We start from the raw sequence: 12,482 nt of genomic DNA on the forward strand, positions 1-12,482 counted from the left end.
ATCGGCATGCGCTGCTATTATATCGAACAGCACTGTATATCCTAGAAATGATCGGAGACAAGTTCTAGAAAGTTTAAAAGGCAAATTTTGATAGGGGAAATGTTGGCTTCTACAATACCTTAACCTATTATCGTCAGGGAGGTAAACAAAGTCCTAGAGCACTCAATCAATAGTTGCTCTGAAACACAATGTATCCACATGCCAAAATTGAGCTCTCAAGGATGTTGTTTACCCCCTGACGATAATAGGTTAAGGTATTGCCGAAGCCAACTTTTCCCCTACCTTCAGAGTCAACTTTAAGGACCTTGCGAAAGAAACTTCTATCAACTTGGAAAAGCATGTTCAGAGATCATTCGAAGGCAAGTTTGAGAGCTTTCGGAGACATTTTGTGGGATCTGCCGAAGACTACATTAACGATATTTAAAAGACAAATTCTAAGTTCAGCAGTACTCGCGTCACTTTTCAATAGGTCCTATCTATATTGATCGATTCTCTTCAGCAACTTTTTATTTGGATCGCCACGGCCGTGTTAAGATATTTCCGGATATTTTCGACACACAATTCCATGGAAGAAGCAACAGTTTAGAATCTAATACGGCAGGAAGCGTTTTTGTAGCCGAGTTTAGCACGAAAGAGAGTCAATGAAAAGAATGGATCAATTGTTCAAGTTTTTTGAGCTTCCGATAAAAGATTTTCCAGGAACTTTCGATGATGAAGTCAAGGTATGAGAGACACGGTACTAGGCCAAGGCAAGTTGTAGGTTAATTTTAAGACAAGTCTTATAAACTCAAGAAATCACTGCCGGCCAGTGGGGGTTAGAGGGAATACACACATACACAGAAGTCCTATAAACTCAAGAACGCACGTTTTGAGGGTTTCTAGCAAGGTCGGATCAGAACCGGGGGCATTCTCGGTAGCATGTGAATTTGGAAGTCATAGTGAATGGTACCGGTAGAATAGCAATAAAAAAAACCACTGATTTCGAATCCTAATGCATCAATCATGCCTTCGAGAGTTTACAGGACTAGTATTATACATATCTTTAATATTGCAAAAAGCACTGCCCTAATAAAAAATAACCATAAACAAACGATAACCCAAATCATCGAACCATTCCACAAATTGTTTGGATGATACCCAGAACACGTCGTTAAGCAAATTAATTTAAAATTTTTATTAGGGTGGGATCATTCGAAGGCAAGAAGATGAAGGAAATTGAAAATTTAATTTCTAGTAATTTCCGGAGGAACCTTTAAGGAGCTTCCGAAGCCAAGTTTTGTGAACTTTCGAGAGCAATTTCCAATCGTTTTCGAAGGTATGAAATCTTCCGAAACCATGTTTTGGAAGACATGTTCGGGGATCTCCCAAAGGCATGTTTCTTTTTCCTTAATTCAATATTCTTGAAAACTTGCTCAAGTACAAAAAGTTTAAAATTAACCTAATCAAAAATTCATAAATAAATAACCTAAATCAAAATAACTGAAAATATCTACATGCTTAAAGTTCTTGGAAATCTCACTAAATTCAGGCTTACCATTTAAAATGTTGATATCCAAACTTCAATCCTGGGCGGCTGCTTGCCACGCCAAATTCCTATCGACTTGGTTGATTTCTGGGTCTGCCTTTGCTGTCCAGTGCTTGCTTGTAGATTTAGTTTCTGTCCCTTCGTAGCGAGCTTCGCAGTATGTGGCCTTTCTAATTCCCATTAATTCACAGACAGACGCAATGGAATCCAGAATACTGAATCAGAATTTTAACTACATTGTATCGATAGCCGATCAGTTGAACTTGCCGGTGGAAGTAATTTTCGAGCTTTCTGGTAAATAGCATAACCTAGCATAACGTTTTTGTACCATCGACAAATGTTACTAATGTTTATTTAATTTTGTAGATCACAATTATCCAGCAGAATCGTTCTTCACCCTTACTACTGGTGAATGGAACTCACTTCTCAGTGCTCGCGGAATCAACGGTAAAGATGTGCATAATCGTATTGCTGTTTGGAAAATTGAAAAGGTATGTTTTATCTCAAACTCAAATTCCTTCTCAGGGATCATCCATTAATTATGTCACTTATTGGGGTGGGGGGGGGAGGGGTTTTGGAAACTGTGACAAAAAAAAAATTAAGGTCCACACAAAAAAAGTGACAAAGGGGGATATGATTACATATCTCGATGACCATTTCAAATGGTCCTATCTGCTTTGATCGGTTCTCTTCATCGACTTTCTCTTTTAATAACCAATGCTATTCAAACAGATTTTACGTACTTTTGGTCTTATTGTTTGATAAAGAAGGTTCTTATCTAGCGTTGAAAACGTACAATATAACAGCGAATGGTTTTGCAACTGAATTATTAATTAAAGAGAAAATCGATGAAGAGAATCGATCAGTGCAGATAGGACCTATTGAAATTTTCGTCTAGATATGACATATTTTTATTCAAACTGATTTGAATTTCCTCATATTTGAGATGAACATAAACCCACAGACAAACACATAACTCATTGAATATTTCTCACTGTAAAACATCGTCACTGTGGTGGGCAGCACGCTGAACAGATGGCGGTAGTGTGTAAACGTCAAACGCAAGGGAATTGACTATGTGTGCCATAGGTGGCGGTACTACCATCTACGATACACTGGAGTCGCTTTTTACGCGGTTTTTTTTACGTGGTTTTTTTTACACGGTTAGTGACGCTGAGTCGCAATTTACGCGGTACGTTTTTAACGATTTCTCGACAACGATACGACCTATCGACTTGATTCCAATTACATTATCCGTTTCAAACTATAGGTAATCGAATGGCATACTTTTAAAAAAATCACAATTTTTGGTGTAAATACAGAATTTTTTTTTAAATATGCCTATATAGACCATAGCATGCTATAATAACGAATGTCATAGTCCTATTGAGAATCAGGTTGCTCGGGATTTTCTGAATATTTTCTCTCGGGAAAATATTTTTGATGATTCCTGGGGGACTGATTTGGACGAAGTAAGGTCTATAACTAAAAAGTTTCAAAATATGAAAGCTCCAGGTGATGATGGAATTTTCTATATCCTCATCAAAAAACTCCCAGAGAGTACCTTGTCTTTCTTGGTAAAATTATTTAACAGATGTTTCCATTTGGCATACTTTCCTGATAAATGGAAAAATGCAAAAGTTGTTCCAATTTTGAAGCCGGATAAAAATCCAGCTGAAGCTTCTAGCTACCGCCCAATAAGTTTGCTTTCTTCAATAAGTAAACTTTTTGAAAAGATAATTTTGAATAAAATGATGCTTCACATCAATACGAACTCAATTTTTGCAGATGAGCAGTTTGGATTTCGCCATGGGCATTCAACTACTCATCAACTCTTAAGAGTTACCAATTTAATTCGTTCAAACAAATCGGAAGGCCACTCACCTGGAGTTGCTCTTCTAGACATAGAAAAAGCATTCGACAGGGTTGCCACAAATCTTTGTTCGCTGATGACACAGGCATTTCCGCTAAAGGAAGAAGTCTTCGTGTTATTTTCAGCAGACTGCAGAAAAGTTTAGATATTTTCTCTTCTTATTTACAAAAATGGAAGATTTCTCCCAACGCTTCCTAAACTCAACTTATAATATTTCCACACAAGCCGAACCCACACACTTTCATCTCGACTTTCAAATCAAGATTTAAAGCAAAATAATAACTTCACTGTTTGACACTAAACTGACAAACTGACAGTTCGCTCCCATACAAAGTGACGCCGAGGGGCGCTAATAAGGTGATTTTTACAAATGTAATCGCACTTATTTAATTTAGTTCCAGTGTACCAAAATTGATGAAATTTTGGGTTCCATTTTTAATGCAGATTACGAATATACATTTACCTCAATACCCTTAAAGAACCCAATTTTGTCGCATTTCTCTAACAATTATTTGGAAACATTGTTAATCATTGATTAATTGAGTAATTTCAAAGCAATTCCTAAAATTATTCAAGTAATCGTAGTGATTTCGGTAATCGAGAGTAATAAAAGTAGTTTAAAAGTAATAAAGTAATTTTAATTAATTGAAAAGTAATCAGAGTAATTTTCGGTAATCTGACAGACACTGACCGGTAATTATTGCTGGAGGAAACCCCTCGCATCCCACCATCGAATAATTTTCACAGAAAGATAAAAAAAAATCAACAAAAAGTTGTTTCTTAGGTGCCCAATTCAATTTATTTTTAGCATTATTCATATTTTATTAGCTCAGATAGACTAAAAGTAATTCAATTCATTTTTTTTCTTTTATTCAACATTGACTGACCCATGGTGAATGCTTGGAAATTCCTGATTTAGAGCCAAGCTTGTTCTTGGTGGAAAGTGGTGTGCAACCTGTGCAGCAAAATAGCGAGCTGCATCACCAGGATGTAATGGAGGAAGGGTCACAGTCAACAGTTCTTGACATTTCTCCGAAGTCAGAGCCTTCTCTCAACCCAAATGAGCCTCTGGCTGAACATGATTCAGAGAAAACGGATGGCTTTGATTCGTTCCACGAAAGTGAAGAAGGCATAGAAGAATGTCAGGTTATTATCAGTGAGGTATGTTGATATGAAACGTTAGATAACCCTAATAAAAATTGTATGGTTAATTTGCTTAACGACGTGTTCTGGGTATCATCCAAACCATTTGTGGGATAGTTCAATGATTTGGGTTATCGTTCGTTTATGGTTATTTTTTATTAGGGAACCTCGTAATGTCTTTATTGATGAAGGAAGAGGGTTCGCGAATGTCGAAATTTCTATACGTCAGATCACACCACAGGTAGAATAATTCAGATTTATATATTTTTAACAGAATTTCCCTGCAAACACGAATCTGGAAGAGAGCCGCGATGAGCAAAAATGCCAAATTCAGCAGGTGGATGCGATCAAGGATTGTCATACAAATGCAGCAAGATCGCTTCTTGAAGATCCGATGAACGTCCAACAACAAGAAATCCAAATGCCTGGAGTCCTGAAATCGAGCAATCGAGAAAGTATTTCCGATAGCTCGAACAAAACTTTTTTCATGCCAAACGACCTGCAAGAGTTGCTGCAACGCACGGACACCGGCAGAGCCATCTTGCGACACGCTGTACACGGACCACTTTCGAAAGACAGCAAGAAAGAACTCTCAGGAATCATTGCTGAAGATCATTTAAAGCGAAATGGGAGCCACGGCCGTTTTTCGAAAGATTTTCTGAAAAACTACTCTAAATGCATTGAATTGCTCTTGCCAAATGAGAAGCATGACATGGTAAGCTTAATGATATCTAAAATACAGACCAAGCGTCAAACACATATTGAATTACTTTCAGATTATGTATTACATTCCTGCTGCACCCCCCGAACGGCGAAACCATGGCGGAAGCATTCACCAGGCCTATAAACGATTGAAAAGGAGCGTCAGTGGAAGACAAGAGCGAGAAAAGGTTCATCAAAGGAAATTGAGTGGGAAAGAAAATGCCTCTACGCCTGGCGTCACCAAGAGTGACACAAATATTGACATGGCAACACGTTGGTTACAGCTGAATGTGCATCCCTGGGATATTGTGCTCAAGATGTGGAAAGAAACGGTTCAGCCTCGTGTCGCCAGTATCAGGAACCTGAAGTACCCCGAGATTCTCGTGAAATATCCCCACTACAAGGAAGAGCTCGGATATCATCTGGTAAGTGACGTTTACGTCTACATTCCTACTGGGATTCTTGCCCACAAGTTAACGTATTGTTCTTTGAAGCACTTCCGCGTTTCTTACTTCTGGCCTCCGCCTATTCCTGATTTGAGAAGTTGGGCCTTAAAAGCCAAAATATTTACCCTAATTGATACAATAGCAGATTTTTCACAGTGACTTATTGCACTTAGGTTGATTGAAGTTAGCTTTTTTGGATCTTACGTGTCATTATACTAGATCTGATTTTTTTTACAATAAATGCGGATTGGGTCGATGTTCCCTAATAAAATTGTTATGGTTATTTTGCTTAACGACGTGTTCCGGGTATCATCCAAACCATTTATGGAATAGTTCTATTATTTGGGTTATCGTTCGTTTATGGTTATTTTTTATTAGGGTTCCTTTTTGGTGAACTTAACATAAGTTGTTGATCTCAGTAATTTTATTATTAAAAGTTTTATCACAGACAAACAGACATAACACATTGTATAGTTTCCACTGTAAAACATCGTCGCTCAAGCACTACCGCCATCTGTTGAAAACACTGTCACAACACGCTCAATAGATGGCGGTAGTGTGTAAACGTCAAATGCAAGGGAATTGACTATGAGCGCCACAGGCGGGGGTACTACCAACTAACTAATATTTAAATTGACCGTTAAATGCGAGTGTTATGTCTGTTTGTGGTTTTATTGTGGAATATTTGATCATGTAAATTTCACCCGAATTCATGATACGTTGGATTTCAGACAATACTTGTCGCAAAGGCGATCAAAGCAAAGAGGAAGATAGAGACTTAAATGATTTATTTTTATGTTACAGATCGATGAAGATTATCGTGCCTTGGGATACAAAGAAGGAAAGAATAACTGGCAAAACGTAATTGCCAAGCTAAGGACATATTTCATACTCAAAGTTCGCAGTCAAAATTCTCTTGTTGTACTGGAGTTTATGAACCGTCCAAAGCAATCTGAAGGTATGCTCTTTTGTATGGTGCGGTTTATATTTGTTATTGATTTTTGTTTGTTTTTATTTTATTTTAGATGCTCTCATCTGCTGCTTTTTGATCCTACTCAACTGCTGCGTGAAGCCAAGCAAAGTTACTAAGACCATGAGGCCAGCTATTTTGACCGCGCAGGAAGATGTGTTGATGTTTGCTGAGAGTTTGGACTCTGCGCGTCAGTCTATTAGAACACTCTTCGAAGCCTACGCTACTCAAAAAATTGTTCCACATCCCAAAATTGTCGCAATTGGAGCTGATTACACCTCCACGAAGAAAGAGTTCTATGTGCTATTTGAGGACTTAACTTACAAACTGGACTCAGCAGCTCGGGCTGTAGACGTCATGATTAAATTGTGCAATGTTTTGAAACTACCGTTTTCCAAAATCACAAAGCTTGTGTGGTATACTATCGAAGAAATCATCTACGACATCCGAGCGCCAGCTCAATATAAAGAAATCGAAGAACTTAAGGCAATATGTCTATGAACAACTCAATTAGTTGTTTTGTTCAAGATTGTCGATACGTTTCCACACAAGCTTCACAATATTTGGCACATTTAAAAACTCACAATTTGGAAAAACCACTTCGATTGGTCTGTACTTACCATAAATGCACACAGAAAATGACAACATTATACCGATTTTCGAGACATCTAGCAACTCATCTACCATTGAGCGCTGTAGAACATATGGAATGCGAGAAGAATGATCCTGATCATGCAGTCGTGCACACGAATGAAGTACCGCTGGTAATATATGATATTTGTGAACTATTTCATTCTATTAACTAGCTGCACGATGTCTTTTTAACAATAACTTAACAATAACAAAAAATCGGCAACATCGAAACATTCCCCACATGAAAGAGGGCATTTTTCCTGTCATTTTCAGACGTTGGTCGAAATAATTCGTCGGGGGCACTTTCCCATACAAAACATGGGTCAATATGTGCATTCTTCCGAGGTTTTCAACCCCCCCACGAAATATTTCGACCGACTCCACTTTTCCTCAAGTTATTGAACATCATTAATAATACATATCTTTCCAATCCTAGGAATCAGATGCAGGAGTACCTTCCCAAAGGTCTCCAACGACTTCCGCTAGCTGTGAGATTCTTCAGTCATTACAAAACATTGACCACATGGCACTGAACTTCGTCCTTGACCTCCACAAGCGACGCAACATAACACGGAAGGATGTTCTTGATGTCCAGACTAGCGTCAAGAACATATACAGTCACCTTGAAATCCTGATCCGCTCCGTAGTACCTTTGCAGGCATGTGACCCACAAACACAGTATATTACAGACGTTTATCTACAAAAAATGTCTTCAATGTTTGATTTCATTGATACAGAGCACAAGTTCTTTAAGTTTCTTATAGAGGCGGACCTTTTCAGTAAACCGAGAGTATTTATTGCTAAAAACTGTAGTATCGATGAAGCAGGAAGTGACACGAACATCGAAACTACACATTTAATCTTAATGAACATAGAGTTTCAAATCAGAAAATTTCTCGAAACCGAAGATGTGCTGTCTGAAATAATTAAAAATATGTACAATCTAAGGAAAACAAGTAATAGATATTGCAATTTTGTCAACGGAGCGCTGTATCAAAACAATGTAAACCAAAACCCTGGAAAATTGATCATACCATTATTCTTTTACACGGATGAGTTCGAGATTAATGATCCGTTAAGCTCGCATAACAAAAGGCATTCAATTTGTGGACTATATTATTCATTTCCAATACTACCTGAGCAGCACCTTGCTAAGTTATGTAATGTTTTCATTGCTGGTGCTATTAAAAAGATAGACATTTCAGAACATGGTATAGACATGTTTATGAAGCATGTAGTAGATGAGTTTAGAAAGATAGAGGAAGAAGGAATAGTAATCAATACGAAAAAACACGAATATAAAGTGCACGTCTCGCTAATGCTTGTCCAAGGTGACAACTTAGGCATCCACCAGACTCTTCAGTTTTCAGGATCGTTTTCAGCAAAGTTCTATTGTAGGTACTGCAGAAGAGCAAAAGACTTCCTTATGTATGATTTGAAAGAGCATGAAGAATGCTTGCGTACCATGGAAAACTACGAAACAGATATTTCATTAAAGCAGTCAGAGTCAGGTTTAACAGGAAGATCTGTCTTCAATTGTTTACCGTCTTTCCATGCAATCACCAATTTTTATGCTGATTGTATGCATGACCTCTATAGTACGGGAGTATGTCATTATGGCTTTGTTGAAATAATCAATCACTGCATTTTCACAAAACGTTACTGTACTTTAAATGATATAAACAAACAGCGAAAAATGTTAAACAACTATCGATTGGAACAAGCCCTGGCAAGGATGCCTGATTTAGGAGATCAATACATCAAGGCAAAGAAAAATAAATCAGTAACTTTAAGAATGACAGCTAACGAAATGGCTGTGTTTTGTAACTATTTCACCTTTATTTTTGGGCCTTTCATTCCGTCAGACGATCCTGTATGGAGTTATGCTGTAGTACTCATTGAGATGATCGATACTATAAATTTGCCAGCCTTCACGAATGAAGATATAGAGCGTTTGAGCAATCTCGTTAGCGAGCATCATAAACTGTATATTTCATTATTTGATCAACATCTAAAGCCTAAGCAACATTTTCTAACACATTATCCTAAAATAATCAAAAATAGCGGTCCTCTAAAAAAAATGTCATGTTTTCGACAAGAAGCTCGTCACAGAGACTTTAAGGAATATTTTGATGTCAGCTCCTCCAGAAAAAATGTTTGCTTGACTATGTGCATTAAAGCTAGCTTATATTTCACTCACGATGTAGTAAATTCATCATTCTTTAAAACTGTTTCAAATGATAAATACGAAGAGGCAATCTGGGGTGAAAAATCTTACGTCGATAATGTTTGTAACAGCAGCATTGATAGGCGAGAAATTGTTCAAACAGCTCAATATTTAACCTACAATAATGTTAAGTACTGCTCAGGAAACTTTGTGTCAGTAACTCAGGGATCTACAGTAGAGTTATACCAAATAATTGAATTCCTCAAATATGCCAACGAGGAATATGCAATCGTTGTGAGATGGAAAGTTGAATGTCTGAACAAGCATTATCAGGCGTTTGAAGTAGGGGAAAAGATAGATGATATATTTCAATTTGTAATGACAATTTTCGATGGCCCTCCTTTTACAATAGAAGAAATCGGAAGAAAAGTTATGTTTCGCAGAAAAATATATCAAATAAATGAATAACACTATTGTTCAACTTGTAAAACAAAAGCGTTTCATTGACAGCATTAATTTACTGTTCCAACGATTTAGAACAGATATATTTTGTTATGATCACAATTTTTAAAATGTAAAATAAGCTTTCTTCTTTTATATATTTTTCATTCAGATTGCACTTATATTTCATTTGAACATTGCATGACAATTTATTTTGAAACTGTATGACGAGTCCGTATCATTCTCAATTTTAATCATACCGTTTGTTCATTGCAAGTTTTCCTAAGAATGGATGATAATCATGCTGATTTAGAACTGATGGTTTACAGTGTGCAGAATGAAAATCATCCTGTTGTAGAATTGATGCTATTCAGTTCTTCTGTGCTTTGAAAGCTGAATCAGAGAATGATAATCTTTCTCAAATAGAAAAATAATCCGTATGGGGCTCAAGTGAAGCAATAATCATACATTCATGTGTGGACAATTTGGTTCAGTGTACTGTGATGGGCAGTACGCCGGTGGTGTGTTAACGTCAAACGCGAGTGAATTGACTATGCGCTCCACTTGTGGCGGTAATACCAACTAAAAAACATTTAAATTGACCGTTAAATGCGTGTTTGATGAACCACTCGCGAGGTTTATGTCTTTTTGTCTGTGACTAAAGCCTATACATTACATGATATCAGCTATAGTCTGAACGTACTAGCTTCCACACTTACCTCCCGGCTAGACCTTGTTGTTCCAGTTACTCCCATCCTCCGGTAGCAGATTGTTCGTAATCAGCAGCACAATGTCCACTATCCACCAAATGCCGATCCCGCCGAGGGTTAGCAGCTTCCCCACGGCCGTCCCCGTCTGGCCTAGACAGAACCGATCCATCCCGAGGAACCCCAACAGAATGCTGTACAGCAGCGTCGTCACGAAGTAGTGGTCCGTGTACTTGACGCACGGAAATCCATCTCGCATGAATTCCTTCGGCCCGAAGCACTCGATATTTTCGAACACCACGCACTTCACCTTGGTCATTTCGACATCGTCGTAGTGGACTCCACCGAACTTGACGCACCCGTGGCCGAGTTCCTCTTTGGCCGTCCGGTTACCCTTGTGGTCCAGCGGTTCGTCACAGTCCATGAACTCCATCGGCAGGAAGGAACACTTGACCAGCGGTCCCAGCGGGTTGAACTCGTGCGACTGATTGATCGACGACGGACTGTCCTTGTTGTCCTTGGTGATCTGGGCCGTCTCGACGAACAGGATGCTGCTTATCAGCAGCAGAAAGAGGCGATTTTTCATCATTTTCCCCGGAAATTTGCACGAAATTTACTGTTGTTTTCTGCGGGAGGTCGCGATGTTTATTTACTTTTGTTCAGCGTTTGACAACCGGGCTACACTGTAAATTTAAATTAGGAAAAATTGGCAACCCTGATTTGACACCCTTTAGAAACTTTCCTTTCTAGATCAACATTTGAAAGAGACGAAACGACTAGAAGTAACAGACAAAATTAATGGCTTTAAAAACAAGTTTCTTGAGAATCAAATCACGCTCAAGCAATCTAATATCTGCATCTGATAGTGAAAACTTCCTTTGCCGAATGGCATCGTTAGTAGCCCTAATAAAATTGTTATGGTTATTTTGCTTAACGACGTGTTCTGGGTGTCTTCCAAACCATTTGTGGAAAATTTCAATTATTTGGGTTATCGTTCGTTTATGGTTATTTTTTATTAGGGAGGGTAGAGCACTACTTCGTCGTAATCGCCCATTTCCGTTCTATCGATCAGAAAAGATCAGGCAATCGGAAGGCAATCGAATGTGCAGGAAAGCAGCTTCCACACCTGCGTAGGATATCGCACCCATTCAACACACATGGGCCAAGACCAACGGCTTTACTTCCCTTCCGAAGGAAGACGTGACCAGAGATTTTTATGCCTCAGAAAAATCCCACCGACCTCGGCTGGGATTGAACCCAGACCCATCGGGGTGTTAGAAAGCATTCACGCTTACCACTACACCACCGGCGCCGGCCAACGTAAACCCAGTTAGAGCGCATTATATGAATATTTACGCTCATTGTTCTCAAAACAAAAGAAGCGCTCTTTTTTTTTTTTTTTTCCTTTGGTTTGTTTTTTCCGTCGATCTTGTTTTCCGTGCTGAGCACCAATGCTACCGACGTGCCAGGAAGGCAGCTCCCACACCTGGACCCTACCTATCGACCCATCAACTCATGAACCGGGGACCAACGGCTTTACTTCCCATCCGAAGGAAGGCGTGATCAGAGATGTTATGCCTCAGAACATCCCGGCGGCGCCGACTGGGATTGAACCCAGGCCTACTGGGGTGAGAGGTAATCACGCTTACCACTACACCACCGGCGCCGTTTAAGAAGAAGCGCTCTTAGCGATTCCCCTTTTTCTACGTTTATCCGTAGGACGAAGGAAATCTAATGGCGTTTCAATGCGTTATGACAGAATTGAAACTCGTAGAACGAATTTAGAATCAAGAAGCAGTATTAGATTTTAAACTCAACAATTTGTGATTTTCTATCAAATCTAACAGTACGTATGGAAAGGTGAATAAATTTAGA

General features: G+C 38.7%; 2 protein-coding genes across 2 annotated transcripts in view; one reads left to right on the forward strand and one right to left on the reverse strand.

Moving 5' to 3' along the window:
• amrt (amaretto) overlaps positions 1–11,255 on the reverse strand; it is a 47,367-nt gene extending 36,112 nt beyond the window's left edge. The window contains exon 1 of the mRNA XM_065220554.1: positions 10,620–11,255. Coding sequence (XP_065076626.1) covers positions 10,627–11,196 — 570 coding nt within the window. The 5' untranslated portion in view covers positions 11,197–11,255 and the 3' untranslated portion in view covers positions 10,620–10,626. The remainder of the gene's footprint in view (positions 1–10,619) is intronic.
• LOC135699395 (uncharacterized) lies at positions 4,963–7,315 on the forward strand. The gene is made up of 4 exons (XM_065219644.1): positions 4,963–5,256; positions 5,318–5,668; positions 6,494–6,647; positions 6,715–7,315. Exons 1-4 carry the CDS (start codon positions 4,963–4,965, stop codon positions 7,158–7,160), a joined length of 1,245 nt encoding a protein of 414 aa, XP_065075716.1. The 3' UTR covers positions 7,161–7,315.
• Positions 11,256–12,482: the final 1,227 nt, after the last annotated feature.

This window comes from Ochlerotatus camptorhynchus, unplaced genomic scaffold (assembly GCF_037179485.1).
Source record: "Ochlerotatus camptorhynchus isolate MF236.1 unplaced genomic scaffold, CSIRO-AGI_Acam_v1.1 ptg000010l, whole genome shotgun sequence".
In the NCBI taxonomy this organism is placed as follows: domain Eukaryota; kingdom Metazoa; phylum Arthropoda; class Insecta; order Diptera; family Culicidae; genus Ochlerotatus; species Ochlerotatus camptorhynchus.

What these genes read in the sequence shown, in the direction of transcription:
- LOC135699395 (XM_065219644.1), top strand. Translation starts at nt 4,963, where the DNA reads ATGCCTGGAGTCCTGAAATCGAGCAATCGAGAAAGTATTTCCGATAGC. An exon ending in CAAATGAGAAGCATGACATG is followed by an intron (nt 5,257 to 5,317) that starts GTAAGCTTAATG and finishes AATTACTTTCAG; the next exon opens with ATTATGTATTACATTCCTGC. An exon ending in CCGTCCAAAGCAATCTGAAG is followed by an intron (nt 6,648 to 6,714) that starts GTATGCTCTTTT and finishes ATTTTATTTTAG; the next exon opens with ATGCTCTCATCTGCTGCTTT.